The sequence below is a fragment of the Suricata suricatta genome, chromosome 2 (assembly GCF_006229205.1).
Source record: "Suricata suricatta isolate VVHF042 chromosome 2, meerkat_22Aug2017_6uvM2_HiC, whole genome shotgun sequence".
NCBI lineage: Eukaryota > Metazoa > Chordata > Mammalia > Carnivora > Herpestidae > Suricata > Suricata suricatta.
Genome location: NC_043701.1, coordinates 159,701,690 through 159,719,011, shown reverse-complemented (window position 1 = coordinate 159,719,011; position 17,322 = coordinate 159,701,690). Strand labels below are relative to the sequence as shown.

Sequence of the window (17,322 nt, the reverse complement as noted above, 5' to 3'; positions counted from 1 at the left end):
TACAAGACAGTGACCATGAAATTACTCAAAAACCAAATATAATGTTTAGATGAATCCTGATCTTTCTATCACGTAGGAATTTGAGTCGAGAGGTCCTGAGAACTTCAATTTGGCTCACACTCTCTATGTGGATAAATCTTTCTCTTTTAACCGGTTTTTATGGATACTTTTATATACACAAAAAAGTATGGAATAGTATATAATGAATTCCCATCACTCAGCTTTCCACCTTCCAAATCCCAAGGCAAATCCAAATATACCAATATGCCCACTTTTAATTTATTTATTTATTTTTGAGAGAGAGCGAGAGGGAGGGAGAACATGAGCAGGAGAGGGGCAGAGAGAGAGGGAAACACAAAATCTGAAGCAGGCTCCAAGTTGTGAGCTGTCAGCACAGAGACAAACACAGGGCTCGAACTCATGATGAACCACGAGATAATGACCTGAGCTGAAGTCAGACACTTAACCAACTGAGCCACCCAGTCACCCATACCCATTTTTATCTATGTGAATATATATTACATTTAGTCTCCTTGTTAAAATTGGGGTTTATCCCAACATCTTTACCCATGAAACACTCATTTTCCTGTATCTATTGCTATGGCAAACTTCCCTTTAACTGACTGCCCCAAACATGCCTGACACCTTTTTTACTCTTTTCTCTTTTCATTTATTTCTATCCTACTCCAGGCAAACGTCATTCATTCTATCTCAAGAATATTCCTTAAGCGTCTTTCCCTCTTTCCATACTTACTGCCCTGGCTCAAGCCCATATAGCTTCTTACCTGGACTATTATACAACCTTTAAGTGACCTCTCTGCCTCTGTCTATTCCCTCCTTCCTAGTCCAATCTACTCTAAGTGAAACAACTGCAATGGTGTTTAATCTTTACTGTTATTTCCCTCAGTGGGAATCAGGTTCATATGTAAATTATAGACCTTTCAGAAAAAAGTATTTGCAAGTGTTTATATCTTGAAGGGGGGCCACAAACTTCAGATTAAAAACCTTTGCACTATCAGCAACAAATGTCAAATTAAATTTTTAAAATAGCATCTTAAAAAAGCATCTAAAAATGCCAAATACCTAGGAATAAACCTAACAAAAAATGTATAAAGACCTCTAGAGAAATTAAAGACCCAAATTAAATGGAAAGATGTACCATTTTCATGAATAGTAAAACTCAATAGTGTTACAATCTCAGTTTCTCCCCAAACTTATAGAGATTCAATGCAATGCTAATAAAAATCATACCAGCATGTTTGTGGACATTAACAAGTTGATTCTAATATATATACAAAAACGCAAAAAGCCAAGAATAGCCAGTGCAATCTGGGAGGCAGGGAGGAGCTTAAGGGCATATATTATCAGATATCAAGAACTGATATAAAAATATAGTAATTAAGAAAGTATGATATTGGCACAACAATAACAAAAATAAACAGAACAGAATAGAGAGTACTAGGAACAGGCTGTATAGACAGGTGGTATATGGCAAAAGTGACCCTGCAATGCAACAGAGAAAGAATAACCTTTTTTTTTTTAATGTTTGTTTATTTTTGAGAGAGAGCGAGAGATAGAGTGCAAGCAGGGAAGGAACAGAGAAAGAGACACAGAATCTGATGCAAGACTCCAGGTTCTGAGCTGTCAGCAGAGAGCCTGATGTGGGGCTTGAACTCACAAACCACGAGTTCCTGACCTGAGCTTGAAGTCTGAGGCTTAACCAACTGAGCTGTCCAGGTGCCCCAAAAATAACCTTTTCAATAAATGACACTGGATCAACTGGATTAGAAAAACAAACAAAACTGAATTCTGTCCTCTATCTCATACCACACAGTAATTAATTCATTCCAGATGGATTACAGGTCTAAATGTAAAAGGTTTGGCGGCGCCTGGGTGGCTCTGTTAAGCGTCCAACTTCACCTCAGGTCATGATCTCATGGTTCAGCAGTTCAAGCCTTGTGTTGGGCTCTGTGCTGACAGTTCAGAGCCTGGAGCCTGCTTCAGATTCTATGTCTCTCTCTCTCTCTGTCCCTCCTCTGCTCTCACTCTGTCTCAGTTTCTCAAAAATGAATAAACGTCTATAAATAAATAAATAAATAGACAAAAGTAAAAGGTAAAAACAATAAAGCTTTTTGGAGTCTTAAAGAGATTATTTCTTTTTTAAATTAATTTTATTTTAAATAATCTCTACACCCACACAGGGCTTGAACTCATGACCAAGATCAAGAATTGCATGCTCTTCTGACTGAGCCAGTCAGACTGCCCCTTAAAGAGATTACCTGTAGACTCATGTTCACAGCATTATTCACAATAGCCAAAAGGTAGAAGGATCACAAATATCTGGCAAGAGATCAATGGATAAACAAAATATGACGTTTATGTACGATGGAATATTATTCAGCCTTATAAAAGGAAGGAGGCTCCCCTGGCTGGCTCAGTCGGTTACGCATCCACCTCTTGGTTTCAGCTCAGATCATGATCTCTCAGTTTAAGTTCCATCCCTGCATAGGGCTCTGTGATGGTGGCGTGGAGCCTGCTTGGAATTCTTTCTCTGCCCCTCCCCTGCTCATTCTCTGTCTGTCTGAAAACTAAATAAACATTAAAAAAAAAAAAAAGAAGGAAATTCTGACACATGCTGTTAACATGGATGAACCCTTGAGAACATTACACTAAGAAAAAAACAAGACATTTACCAAGAGACAAACACTATGGTATTCCACTTATATGAAGTATTTAGAGTAGCCGATTTCATAGAAACAAAGTAGAATGGTGGTTGCCAAGGGCGGAGGAAGAGGGAAATGGAGAATTGATGTTAAATGGGTATAGAGTTTCAGTGGTACAAAATTTTAAAAAAGAAAGTATTCAGTTTAGTCAGGGCCAAGCAAAATAGATGTCTACACAAGATGGGGTGGTGGGATCAGCACTGACCTATTGGAGGAAGTCAGAGTCCTGGCAGGATAAAGAGGATGTACAGATGGGAATCTGGCAGCCTTGACAGGCCCTGCACAGAGTGCTGGAATCAAATGGACTGAGAAGAGCAACCTAGTGCAGGGTATCAGAGCCTGAAGTGAGAAAGATGTTCAAACAGGGACAGGAGGCAGCAGGCTGAGCAAGGTGAGGATGGTATCCAGGTAGTGGATGTCAGGAATAGCAGCAACAGGAGAAACTGGTCACATATGGGGAAATTGACTGATGAAATATGCTGAGGATAATGAGAGCCATGTTATTGTCAGAAAAGGGAGTCAAGGAAATTATTGAATGAGCCCTGTTAAAGTGTTAGACAGAATTGGAGATATCAATGTGAACTCATAGTTTTAATAAATATGTAGATAAAATTAAAACAGTGATATAAATGCATGTGTGCATGTTTAGACATACATATATTCCCCACCCCGTCCAGTGAGAGGACCTGGGAGCAGCGAGACCCTCATAGTAATGAGTATATCCAACACCCATATCTCACCTTCTAAATATCATTCTCTACTAAAAGAAACCAAGGTTACTTAGAGAAATCACTGATTCCAGGGCTGGGGGAAAAATACAAGATAAGCCTTTTTAAATACAATAATACCTTCTTATACCATAAAATAAGAAAATGCTTAAAGAATGATGGGAATACATCAAAAAGACAAAAGCAGCAGCTTGAAAGCACTGTCATAAGCCAAATAGGAAACAACTTAAGCATCACAATAAATGACAGTATTGAAGGGCACCTGAGTGGCTCAGTCAGCTGGGTGTCTGACTTTGGCTCCAGTTATGGTCTCGTGGTTTGTGCATTCAAGCCCCATATCGGGCTTGCTGCTGTCAGTGCAGTGCAAAACCCATTTCGGATCCTCTATCCTACTTTCTCTCTACCTCTCCCCTGCTTGCCTTCTCCCCTTGTCTGTCTGTCTGTGTGTGTGTGTGTGTGTGTCTCTCTCTCTCAAAAATGAATAAACATTTGGGGCAGCTGGGTGGATTAGTCAGTTAAGCATCTGACATCAGCTCAGGTAATGATCTCACAGTTCATGAGTTTGAGCCCCGCATCAGGCCCTGTGATGACAGATCAGAGCCTGGAGCCTGCTTTGGATTCTGTGTCTCCCTGTCTCTCTCCTCCCCCCACCTCAAAATAAACAAACATTAAAAATTCTTTAATGAGTAAACATTCTTTTAAAAAAGTACCCAAAATCTATAAAGAACTTCTCAAACTCAACACCCAAAAAAATAAATAAATAAAAATAATCCAGTGAAGAAATGGGCAAAAGACATGAATAGACTCTTCCAAAAAAGATATCCAGATGGCTAACAGACACATGAAAAAAATGCTTAACATCACTCATCATCAGGGAAACACAAATCAAAACCACAATGAGATGCCACCATTTTTACCTGTCAAAATGGCTAAAACTAACAACTCAGGCAACATCAGATGTTGGCACAAGGAACCCTTTGGCACTGCTGGTGGGAATGCAAACTGGTGCTGCCACTCTGGAAAACAGTATGGAGATTCCTCAAAACATGAAAAATAGAACTACCCTTCAACCCAGCAATTGCACTACTAGGTATTTCCAAAGGATACAGGTGTGCTGTTTCAAAGGGGCACATACACCCCAATGTTTATAGAAGTGCTATCGACAATAGCCAAAGTATGGAAACAGCCCAAATGTCCATCAACAGATGAATGGATAAAGAAGACGTGGTATATATACACAATAGAGTATTGCTCAGCAATCAAAAAGAATGAAATCTTACCATTTGCAACAATGTAGATAGAACTAGAGTGTATTATACTAAGCAAAATTAGTCAGGGAAAGACAATCATAGGACTTCACTCATATGTGGAACTTAAGATACAAAACAGATGAACATAAGGGAAGGGAAGCAAAAAGAATATAAAAACAGGGAAGGGGACAAAACATAAGAGAAACATATATGTAGAGGAGAAACTGAGGGTTGCTGGAGGGGTTGTGGGTGGGAGGATGGGCTAAACAGGCAAGGGGCATTAAGGCGGACACTTGTTGGGATGAGCACTAGGTGTTATATGTAGGGGATGAATCACTGGAGTCTACTCCTCAAATCATTATTGTACTATATGCTAACTAACATGGATGTAAATTTTTAAAAATTAAAAATAGAAATAAAAAAATAGATAAAAATAAATGACAGTAATGGATTATAACCCATCAAATAAAATAGGGCTTCATAAACCCATTCTGTTATAAATAAATGGATTGAAAATCTGATGATTAAACAGGATAGTTACCTAGTTTCAAAGTATCTTTCCATAGATATTTATTACAAAAGAAACATTTTCAAAAGAAGAAACTGTCAGATGCTACCTTAATCACCTAAACAAATTGATAAGACATAAAAATCATGTGTCACCTGATAGGAGGCAATGAGCAAAACACACCCATTACTTTTGTGGGATTTCTGCCAAAAATACATAACCTGAATCTAATCATGAGGAAAAGTCAGATAAACCCAAATTGAGAGAGCATTCCACAGAATAGCCTATTATGTTCAAAAGTGCCACAGTCATGAGAGTCAAAGAAAGACTAATGAACTGTTCTACACTGAAGGAGACAAAAGAGACTTGACAACTAAATTCAATGCGTGATTCTAGATTTGATCATTTTGCTATAAAGAATATTACTGGAACAAGTGGCAAAGTTTGAATGGGGTCTGAGGGTTAGATCTGTAATTGTATTCTATGAAATTTCTGAATGTTGATGGTTGTATTATAGTTGTGTAGCATGTCCTTATTTGTAGAAAATACACACTAAAGCATTTAATGATGTGACAAGTTACACTCAAATGATTCAGGAAAAATTATCACTTGTTTCATTTGAAAATTCTATAATTCTGTAATTCTGAGATTCTTGTTCGCACTCTGTCTCTCTCTGTGTCAAATATAAATGAACATTTTTAAAAAAATGTTAAGAGTAAGAGAAAGGACTGCACTGGTACCAAACACTAAAAATAAAGGTACTGATATTTTGCATGTATGTATGTGTGTGTGTTTATCAACATATACACCCCCAATTAGAGTAACTACCTTTTTTCTAATTTTTTTAATGTTTACTTTTGAGAGAGACAGACAAAGTGCAAGTGGGGGAGGGGCAGAGAGAGACAGAGACACGGATTCTGAAGTAGGCTCCAGGCTCAGAACTGTCAGCACAGAGCCCAACGCAGGGCTCCACCTCACAAGTTGTGAGTGAGATCATGACTTGAGCCAAAGTCGGCAAAGTCAGACTCAACTGACTGAGCTACCCAGGTGCCTCAAGGATAAGTCTTCTCTTGAGAAAGACTGTATTAGTTTTCTGTGGCTGCTGTAACAAATTACCACACACTTGGTGGCTTAAAACAACATCAATTTATTATTTACAGTTCTGTAGTTCAAAAGTCTGAATTGGGTCTCACTGAGCCAAAACCAAGGGGTCAGTGGGAATGTGTTCTGTTCTGGAGGCTGTAGCTTGTCCTTTCCAACTTCTAGAGGCCGCTCACATTCCTTAGCTCAGGCCTCTCCTCTCCCATCCTCAAAGTCAGCAACAGTGGATTGAGTTCTCACATGGCATCACTCTGACCTCTTCTGCCTTCCTCTTGCACATTTAGAATCCCTGGTGATTACCACTGGGCCCAACATGAACAATACAGGATAATCTCCCTATCTTAAAGTCAACTGATTAGCAATCTTAATTCCATCAGTCACCTTAATTCCCCATGTGATTTAACATATTCACAGGTTCCTGGGACTGGGGGATGGGGGTAGGGGTATTCTTCTTACCCTAAAGAGTTTCCTTCATTCTGAGATTATATCCTTGCTATTTGTGGCATTATAGTGCTCTTTCTTTCTTTCATAAAATGATGGAGCTGTGATGATTTTTTTTTAAAGTTGATTTTGAGAGAGAGAGACACAGAGACAGAGACAGAGAATCCCACAGGGCTCAATCTCATGAACCATGAGATCATGACCTGAGCCAAAATCAAGAGTAGGAGGCTTAACCAACTGAACCACACAGATGCCCCTGTGATGATTCTTTTTGAAGTACTGGTATGTGGAGGGGAAAAACTTGCTAATCCTGTGAATGCTATGTAGTACAAAAATCCTAGGTAGTACACAAAATCTTGTGACATTTTTTATTGATCCCTCAAATAAAAGCCTCAAGACATTCTGTTCCTACAAAGACATCATATCCTTAACATAAAATTTGTATTTTTCAGAATATAAGGAACAAATCAATAAAAAGGCAGACAATCAAAAAAAAAATGCCCAACGCTTGAACAGACACTTCACAAAAGAGTATATTTAAAGACACAATAAACCTAAAAAGGTGCTTGATTACAGTAGTCCCTAAGGAAATGCAAATTAAAACAGTGAGATAGTACCATTCACCTACTAGTATGGCTAAAATGAAAAAGACAGACCACTACAAGTGAATGTTACAAGACCATGCAGCAACTGGAATTCTCCTACGTTGCTAGTGGAAGTACGAAATGGAAAAGAATTTCATCATACCTATGAAAGCTAAACATCTTCATACTCGATGACCCAGCAATCCCACTCCTAGATATATACCCGACAGAGACATATACATAAGTACAAGAAAGGACATGTATAAAATTATTCATAACAGCATAATTCACAGTAATCAAAAACTGGAAATAACCCAAATGTGTGTCAACAGTAGAATGACTAAAAATATGAAGTACAGTCACACACTGGAATACTACACGGCAGTAAGAATGAATACGCTACACCTAACAAAACCACCTGAATGAATCCTCTTACAATGTGGGACAAAAGAAGCAGGACACTTAAGAATATATACTGGAATGATTCCATTTATATAGGTTATATATAAATAAATGTAAAACTAATCTTTAGATATTAGATAATGCTTACACAGAAGTGATCACTGAGGTGCCTGGGTGATTCTTGATTTTGGCTCAGGTCATAACCTCATGGTTTGTGAGTTCAAACCCCTCAGCAGGCTCTGCACTGTCAGTGCACTTAGGATTCTCTCTCTCTCCCTCTCTCCTCCCCACTTCCTCTTCCTTGCTCACTCTCTCTCTCTTAAAATAAATAAACTTAAAAAAAAAAAAAGAAAGAAAAAGAAGTGATCAGGACACCTGGGTGGCTCAGTTGGTAAGGTGCCTGACTTCGGCTCAAATCACAATCTTGCAGTTTGTGAGTTCGAGCCCCTCTGCTTATAGCAGAGAGCCCACTTCATATCCTCTGTCCCCCCTCTCTCTCTACCCCTCCCCTGCTTCCGCTATCTCTCTCAAAAATAAACATTTAAAAAAATTTTTTTAAGTGAGCAAGGTAAAAATTTCAATGAGCTACTTATGATTTATATACTTTTTTATATAATTACTTCTCTAAAAGCTTACTATTTTTCAATATAATTCAACCCAAACTCCCCAGGACTCCATCTTTCTTTTCTGTCTTGTCTGCTATGCACCTAGTGTTCAAGTCTTATCTATCTATTCAACCCATGGCTGCCCATCTCCTGATTTTCTGGCCTTTACTCAAACTACTCCCTCCTCTTCCTGGTATTACTCACCTCAAAAACAAGTCTATCAAAACCTACCTATTCTACAAGATCCAATATGAAGCTATCTTCTCCCACAAAGTCCAAAGATCTCTCCAGTTAAAACTGATTTCCCCTCTGTTAACTTCTATAACAATTTGTGCTCATATGTTGGCAGCTACCAGTGTGCCTTAAGAGGCTTTTATAAACACCTATCTTCTCAATAGATTGTGAAGTTCTAGAAGAGACAGAAGTTTTATTTAATTTTGTATCTTCATCCCCTCCTGCCCCATAACCACCTCCCTCCACATTTAACACAATGTTTCGCATTCAGTTTATGTTAACATTTTTATCAAATCACACTGCACGCCAACTAGCCTCATTTTCAGCTGTCAACCCAATGAATATTCCAAGTATTATTTAAAAGGAAAATGCAGTGCTCCAGAACAATTTAGGAACATACAGCCCTAAATTTCCAATGAAAACCTTGAATACATGAGTTTAATAGTATAAACTATCAATTAACACATTATACATGGCAATTTACAATTTAAAATGAACTGAGAAGGGGGAAAAAAGGGAACATTTTTTAGAAGGTAAAACTAATAACAGCCCATTTTCCAGTTAAGAAAATGAGCTTGGCTACATTGCAGTCCATGATCAAGTGCAGGTCTTAATTTAGGGTACTTGTTTTATAAATATATACACTCAGTATACTAAATTTAAATTTCTGATTAAAAGCAATACATATTCACTGTAGAATCTAGAAAACATTAAAGAATGCAAAGAAAAATCACCTAATGCTTTTGTGTATATGTTTACTAGCACATTTTCAGATGTCACTAAATATTTTGAAGTATTTGAAATAATCCAGTAATTCACAAACAACCACATTAACAGTTTAGTGCTAATGTGTTAGTTCCCAAGGACAAGGATATGTGCATCTGAGTAGCAAAAGTATTATCCATATGCTATAATTCCAAGATGCCTGTTTCCATGACTTTTCAGTGAAAGCCTGAAATTCCCCCAGACATCTGAAAATACCAGTACCATATCTTTGCAGCCTCAAGTTTAGGTGCAAAGAAGGAATTTAAGAGCTCTAAACTTGCTACCAAGGGAGTTGTTAAAGCATCACTTATGACCTTGATTCAAATTGTTACAGTTCAAATTCTGTTACAAATGCCATTGGAATGACATCAACTTTATCCTTCCCAAGGATAGAAGAATAGCTTGTAATACCAATGAACTTTTCAGGGCATATCTGTGGATTAAAGTCAAGATTCTAACTATTTCTTATACTCTGGTTTCTCTTCAGATCATACAAATCTTTCACCTTTTACTATTTCTTTATGCCTTTTTTAAATTGTACATAAAATGATGCAAAGGCACCTGTTATATTAAATAGTGATTCTGAAAGTATCCAACCAGAAAGTGTTGTTCAGTAACCAAAGTGAGAAAATGCTAGTCAGGATAGCATAACAATGAAGAGCAGAAAGAAAGCACGATGGCTGTCATAGTAAACATTTTATCATTCTCTATAAATCAAGTGTACTAGATTATAGACTACTGCTACTGTAGTACATTACTGTGCAAGTTTCTTCCCTCCCTATGCCTTCTACTGGCAGAGTATACTTTCCTGTCCTTTGACTCTGGACTTGCCCATGTGACTTGCTTTGGTTAATGGAATACTGGCAGGTGTGATACAACCAATGACTGAAGGTACTTGAATAATTGGGCTTGCTCCCTTGTGCCTTTGCTATAGCAGTGAGAAGAGCTTTGCCTGAGGAGTCACCATGTCCTTAGTCTGGGCCACAGAATAACCTATGAAACAGTCCTCAGTGAGTAGCCATGTCGGAGTCATCCAGCTAAGCCCAGGCTATACCATCCAATACTCAGCAAATCCACCTACTCATGAGAATAAATGTCTATCATTGTGTGCAATGGTATTTTGTGGGTTTTATTACCCAGCAACAGCTAACTGATACAATAATACTGTGACAACTATCAAGTCTTACTCCATTTCCCCAGTAATTAAATGATAAGAAAATCTATATGTTATGTCTGGACAATAACTCTTCCACTCCAGCTATCATGTGACTAGCAAAGAAATACGCCATTATATTCCTTTATTTCTCTGCTCTTCAAAGGTTAAAAATAGTGTAAGTCAGGGTATTGAGCCAGACTGTGTGGAGTTGATGTCAGGCTCCTTGCTAGCAGAGTGACTTTTTCAAGTTACTTAACCTCTCTGGAATGAGTCTCCTTATCTGAATTATTGGGAGGATTAAATTTAATAATATCTATGAAGGATTTAGGGGCATAGGGCTGGCTCAGAAGAGCATGCAACTCTTGATCTCAATGTGGTGATTTCAAGCTCCCTCCACATTGGGCACAGAGATTTAAATAAATAAATAAATTTCTAAGAAAAGAATTTAGAACAGCACACAATAAACAATAAATAAATGATGGTTGTTAGCTATTCATGGCTAATTATTTTTAAAAATCACACAAAATCTTTAAAAACACAACTCTCCCACTTCTACCGTGGTTACCTAATTATTGACCGAGTCGAGTCAGGTAAGATCATAGCGTGGGAACAAGAAGGCAAGTATATCCTGGGGTGCCTGAGTGGCTCAGTCAGCTGAGTGTCCGACTTCAGTTCAGGTCACCATCTCCCGGTTCACGAATTCGAACCCCACACTGGTCTCACTGCTGTCGGCGCAGAACACACAGAACACACGTCGGATCCTCTGTCCCCCACTCTACCCCTCCCCCGCTTAGCGTACTCTCTCTCAAAAATAAATAAAACATTTATTTAAAAAAAAAAGAAGAAGAAGGTAAGTATATCCTGAAGGGAGAGCCAAATCCCAGGAAGGAGCAAGACCTTAGAAGGAAATTCCAACTCAAAAGGTTCATTTTAGGCAGAATTCTCTCCCAGCTCTGTGGTTTTTGTTCCCTCGATCCCCACCCCCACCCTAGCCACATACGAACTCAGAAGGCAGTGTCCCAGAGAACAAATCATAGTCTTAAATCAACATTACTCTTAGTATTTATTCCACAATTTATCTCTGCATCTTCTATAAAATGTTCTAGCTCTGCCTCAGTCTGGCTTTGGGAAAGTAAAGGGAATTATCCAGAGATTCCCAAAGTACAAGGTGAATCCTGTAGAATATTAGTCAAAACAGTAAGATCTGGTGGAACTTTCCCACAAAGACTTTTTTTTTTCCTCCTCTACTTCCAATTTAAGTATGCTGGATTGACTATTTCTTTAGAGTGACCAAGTTGTTAAACATTAGTAAATATTTTCTATTTCATTCTCAATGATTATACACTTAAAGAGTGTACTTAGAGAGTACTTCCTGGGAGCCCTGGGTGGCTCAGTCAGTTGAGCATCTGACTTCAGCTCAGGTCATGATCTCATGCTTTGTGGTTTCAAGCCCCACGTCGGGCTCTGTGCTGACAGATCAAAGGCTGGAGCCTGCTACGGATTCTATACCTCCCCCTCCCTCTGCCCCTCCTCCATTTGTGCTCTGTCTCTCTCTCTCTCTCAAAGATAAATAAGCATTAAAAAATATTTTTTAAAAAAGTACTTCCCATGCTTTATTAAAATATTGCTAGAAAGTAGGGGCATCTGGGTGGCTCAGTTGGTTAAGCCTCCAACTTAGGTCATGATCTCATAGTTCATTATATCAGGACCCCTGATGACATGCAGGCTGTTTGAGATTGTCTCCCTCCCTCTCTCTTTCTCTGACCTTCCCACTCACTTTCTTTCAAAGTAAATAAACTTACAATTTTTTTCTGACAATCTTTCAAAATAGAATTTTCACTTTACAACTAGTAATTCACATCTGGGGCACCTGGGTGGCTCAGTCCATTAAGTGACAGGTTCTTGGTTTCAGCCCAGTCATGACCTCACAGGGTTTGTGAGTTCTAGCCCTGCCTCTGCTCTGCACCGACAGAGGAGAGCCTGCTTTAAATTCTCTCTCTCCCCCTCTCTCTGCCCCTCCCCCCCACTCTCTCTCTAAATAAATAAACTTAAAAAAATAATTCACTTCCAATAACATAGTATGTACATCTATTACCAACATGAATTTTAAAAATCAGCACAAAGAATTATCACTAATTCGTAATTTCATACCCTAATACCTACATGAGTATCCAGAAAAGAAACTGAAGGTTTAATTTAAATTGAAAACAGGTAAAAGACACAGAGAAACTCTGACAACTTAAACTGAGAACTAGTTTCAAATGTTCACCCAACCAGCTGGTAATCAATCTCACTGACTTAAGGAAAAGCCCATCACAGTGAAAACTCTAAGTATTTATTTTAAAATGCAATTTCTTGCTTTTGGATACATATGCTTCTCAAGCAAATAAGAAAAGTTACTGAATCATATTAATTCACCCAGTATTATCTCTGCAGTGATGTTATTAAGGCAAGACATGCAGGAGATCATGTTAATTCCTTAAGAAGTCAACCTCAGAAAAGATGCTTCCAAAGCAAATCTGGCTGATCCCATTTGTATTTTTAGCTTGAACATCCAACTAGAATAGCATCCCTGGGAGCCAGTCTCAAAAAGGCATGGCCCCCAGCAATTTCCCTGTTCAAGTCATTCTGCTAGTCTACAGGCAGAGATTATTTCCCCTCCCTCTAACTCTGGGCTGGCCTTGACTATCACTGACCACGAGTGACATTCTCAGCCTTCTAACCCAAGGACTTAAAAGGCTGACTGCCTTCTATTTCCTGTCTCTCAGAATGTTCCTTCTTAGAATCCAAGCACCATGCTTAAGTAAATCCAAAGGCCTTGTGGAGAAAGGAGGCCCGCCTGAAGTAGGACTGAAGGCCTTCAGGGCTAACTGAACTCTCTGCAGCGGCCGGTAGTCAGCCATGTGAGTGTGGCCATTCTGAACATTCCAGTCATGATGGCACCCCAGCCAACACCAAGTGAAACAGAAAATCCATCATCAACCACAAATTTGAGAGAAATAGTAAATTGGTTTTTTAAGCTACTAAGTTGTGGGACGGTCCTGTTATACCACAAGTTATCTTTTATACTGTTTATCATTTCTATAAAAAATATTTTATAGGTCCCAAAATTATTTCATCCAAGTTCAAATGTTTCCCCAGATCTCATATTCTGGGACTGGTTTATCCTGTACATTATTTAAAACAAACTTCAAATTCATCCCTCAACTCATCTTTCCATACCCTGTATATATATTTAATATCTCATAAAATGGCACCTACATTCCCTCAGTCATTTTCATCTCTCTTCTCAGATCCTCTTCCAGTTCCCATTTATCTTTTCTGAATTATAATTTTGTTGACCAAGTATTAGTTAAGAAGGTACCTGAGGACCTGCTAAAGCTGAATGAGGTATCGGTGAACAAGTTATTCAATGTAAACTACTGCTCCAATATCATTTGTTTCTAGAAGTTAAACATTCTGCTTAAACTTTTTTCTCACAAGTATCCAAGGGTAAACTTTAAATCTAGACTATATATAAACTATGGTCAACTCTGAATGAGCACTCTTGCTAATAAGATTTTACTATAAAATTCTTAATCAAAGCACTACATTAATGTTGTAATAAGCAAAATTCATGAAAGAGAGTATTTCAGTTGGCATTTTAAATAAATTTTCCATTTTCTTAAACCATGAAAATTAGGGCATCTGTACAAAAAATGCCATTCACAATCTGCCATTGAGGGAAGGAATAAGACCAAAACAAACCCCAAAACCACATAAAAACTTCAATTTGATTAAAAGGATTGGTCCTCCATGTGTACCGTGCACTAATGACTTGGTACCAGCACAAATGAAAGATCTTCCTAACTCAAAAGTGAGGAAAGAGACGTGTTATAGCAGGGTAAATGGGACCAAAGGCAAATTATAACTTACTCAGATTCATAATAAGACTGTGACTGAGCTGAAAAATACAAAATTTCTAACTCTCCATTCTCTGCTTCAGTTATTAAGGTGTCATTTTTGGTGACCCTCTTCCAGTTGGTCTTTTCTCAAATGGCAGCCAAAATATCAGGCAAGTTCAAAAATGAAAGTAACTAAAATTAAAGAAAAAAATTGGCTTCTCCCTATGGAAAATGACTCAATATTTAATAATGTGCATGCCCTAAAAGCTGCAAACTACTACATGGACATCTCCAGATCCACTTTAACTCAATCGGGAGACCATTATTGAAACATTAACTCACTGGTACAAAGCAGAAATCAAGTAGTTGAAAATGTTCCTAGGCTGAAGTCTAATGAAGAGTAAGGAAGATGATCTCATAATGTCTCTTTATGATCTATAAATCACATTATACCATAAATCTGACCCAAGTGTCAAGATCAGGACAGAGTCAACCTCTAAGTAGGAAAACAAAACTAAGCATCCACCAATTTTCAAACTAAAATCTAGAAGCTGACAAGTTAGGTTATTAAGCATAGAGATTATTTGATATAAAATAAAATATAAAGCAACTTCCTCTTATTTCTAAAGTCCAAAAAATTTTAATATTTTAGAATTTCAACATTGGCAGAAACTCAAGAACCTTCTTCAGGCCTAATGGGATTTTGTTAACAATACACCTGAACTTTAGGTAGGTGATTTTGAAAGCACTAATGCAAAATTAACAAAGTTTTAGTAATTTGACCAGTCTCTGAAAAAGTATTCTTATAAATGGGCAGTTAAAACCCTAATTTCAATTAGGATAGTGTCCAAGTTTATTCAGATTTGTTTTGGTATTTCAAGCAAAAACAAAATAACAACTATCAGAGAAATGAGATTTGGAATGAGAGGTTACAATTACTTCTGGAAAAAAGCAAGACTCCGCTCTTAATAACGTCAATATCCCTAAGGCCATCTATTAAGATAGCAATCTATGCATTCCATCATTCTTTAGCAGTAACCTCAAAGTCTGGTTCTACACCTAGGTTATACAAGAAGCATCAGATTAAAAGCATCAAATATCAGCCTATACAAATTTGCCAAACAAGCATAGCAAAAGAAAAGCATGATACAAAGTTTAAAAATGAGGTTCCAAAGGATTTAAATACACCCAACAAATTCCAATCCAAGTTCATACTGTGCTTCAACCTAAAACTGGTAAGTAAGCACCAATTCTTGACATCTATTCCCAACTAGTTACATCTCCTCTTTATCGCCTGAATTTCTCGACAGATCTCATCACTTCTTAGGAGCTCTGCGATTGTAATCTCCATGGCCTTTCCTGTCCCAGAAAGTGATACTGCACCAGGTCCCCATGTTTCACTGTCTTAACAATTTAACACTGTGTTTTGTTTTACTCTATTAGATACTCATTTTCCCCCCAATCTCCTGTACCTGTTTCCCTGACAGGCCAGTCTCCTGCTTTTTATCACCTCATCCTAGCTACAATATCAAGCCTCTCCTTTCAAAGTAGAATATATATCCCTTTTTCTGACATTTGTAATTCTGGCTCACCATCAACAACACCCCCTTCCTGTCCTAGAGACTATCACCACAACCCTAGGTCTCCATTCCTAGCCCTCATCCTCCAGAGTATGGCCTCTTCCTTTCAGAGTTTGTCAACATCAGTTTGGCCAAGCTGGGATTGTACCCTGGAGGCAAAGGCTACTCTACCTCCCTCTCCCCACACCATTCCTCCCCCACACCCCCCCCAACACACACACCATTCTACAAAACTACAAGTCTCCCACCCGCCCTGGCTTTCTCTCCTCCACCCTTAGATCCATTTGCATCCCGCCCTACCAGATCTCCCCCATGCCCCCAGCCCCATATCTCTCCTTCCACTATCCCTCGCTCCCCACTCGTGAACGCACCTCCTCTCCTGGGCCTTACCGGTAACCCTAACACCGAGAAGGCCCCGCCAGCAGCCTGACGGCGTCGGTCCTCCGGGCTTCCTCGGCTCTTCAGTAACTGTCCCCACGCCTCTTTCCCTCCAGGGCCCCGCGCGCCGCCCAGAGCCCCCTCCCCGATTAAGCTCCCCCTGTCACTTGGCCTCTCATCCACAAGATGGCGGAGATTTTGCCCCCACCCCCGGGTCCTCTCCGCAACCCCTCCCGCCTCCCTGGAGCTCTCCGGTCCCGTCCCTTCAGCTGCCCCCGCTGCGGGCCTCGGCCCAGGGTCCTGTTGCCCCCTCCTCCCACAGACAGCGGCCCAGGCCCGAGCCTCAGCGACGCCGCCAACGCCACAGCCTCCACCGTTCCCCGGCCTGCGCCTTCTCCTCACCATAAACTTGAGCGCTTTTTCCTGCAGAACGGCTTCGGCTGGGTCCATAATCGCCGGGGGCCACTGGGTCTGCACTCAGCCGGGGCCGCCCCCTTGGTGCCAGGCCGCAGCCAACGCAGCGCCCGGATCCGCCTCCTCTTCCTTCCCCCGCCCTCTCTTACCTCTCAGGCTCCGGCAGGGGGGCCAGGGAGGACCCTCTGTTCGGTGCACAAGCGTGAGCCCACGGACTCACGGGATTTGTAGTGCTGCAGTTTCCCGCGGCAAAAAGTGAAGCCTAGTCGCGAACCGCAATTCCCGCGGTTCACTGCGGCACGGTCGCGGTGGCCAAAAGGCAAATCTAGACAACTCGCCATCAAGTAGAGGAAAATCGGCTGATGGGAATCGTAGTTTACAGCCTCTACGGATGGGAAACGGGAGGGGGGCATGGGTGTCTCCGTGGTTACCGAACGACGCCAGTGGCGGCTTGCCTGGCATTTGATATCAAGATGGCGACGATTGCCTCACCTGTAGCCTAAACAGTAGAAAAACTGTGAGAGGACTCAGAGGTCCTGGCAGCACCTCACAGACCAATGCACATTTCA

General features: G+C 39.8%; 1 protein-coding gene across 5 annotated transcripts in view; it reads right to left on the bottom strand.

Annotated features, from left to right (window-relative positions):
* Nucleotides 1–16,993, bottom strand: part of BTRC (beta-transducin repeat containing E3 ubiquitin protein ligase) — a 176,558-nt gene extending 159,565 nt beyond the window's left edge. For 2 of the 5 annotated variants that reach the window (XM_029932416.1, XM_029932419.1), the window contains exon 1: nucleotides 16,742–16,987. In XM_029932416.1, the coding sequence (XP_029788276.1) occupies nucleotides 16,742–16,789 (48 nt within the window). In that variant the 5' untranslated portion in view covers nucleotides 16,790–16,987. Of the gene's footprint in view, nucleotides 1–16,741 lie in introns of all 5 variants that reach the window. The other 3 variants (XM_029932417.1, XM_029932414.1, XM_029932415.1) reach the window with 3 other exon arrangements.
* Between the last annotated feature and the right edge of the window lie 329 nt (nucleotides 16,994–17,322).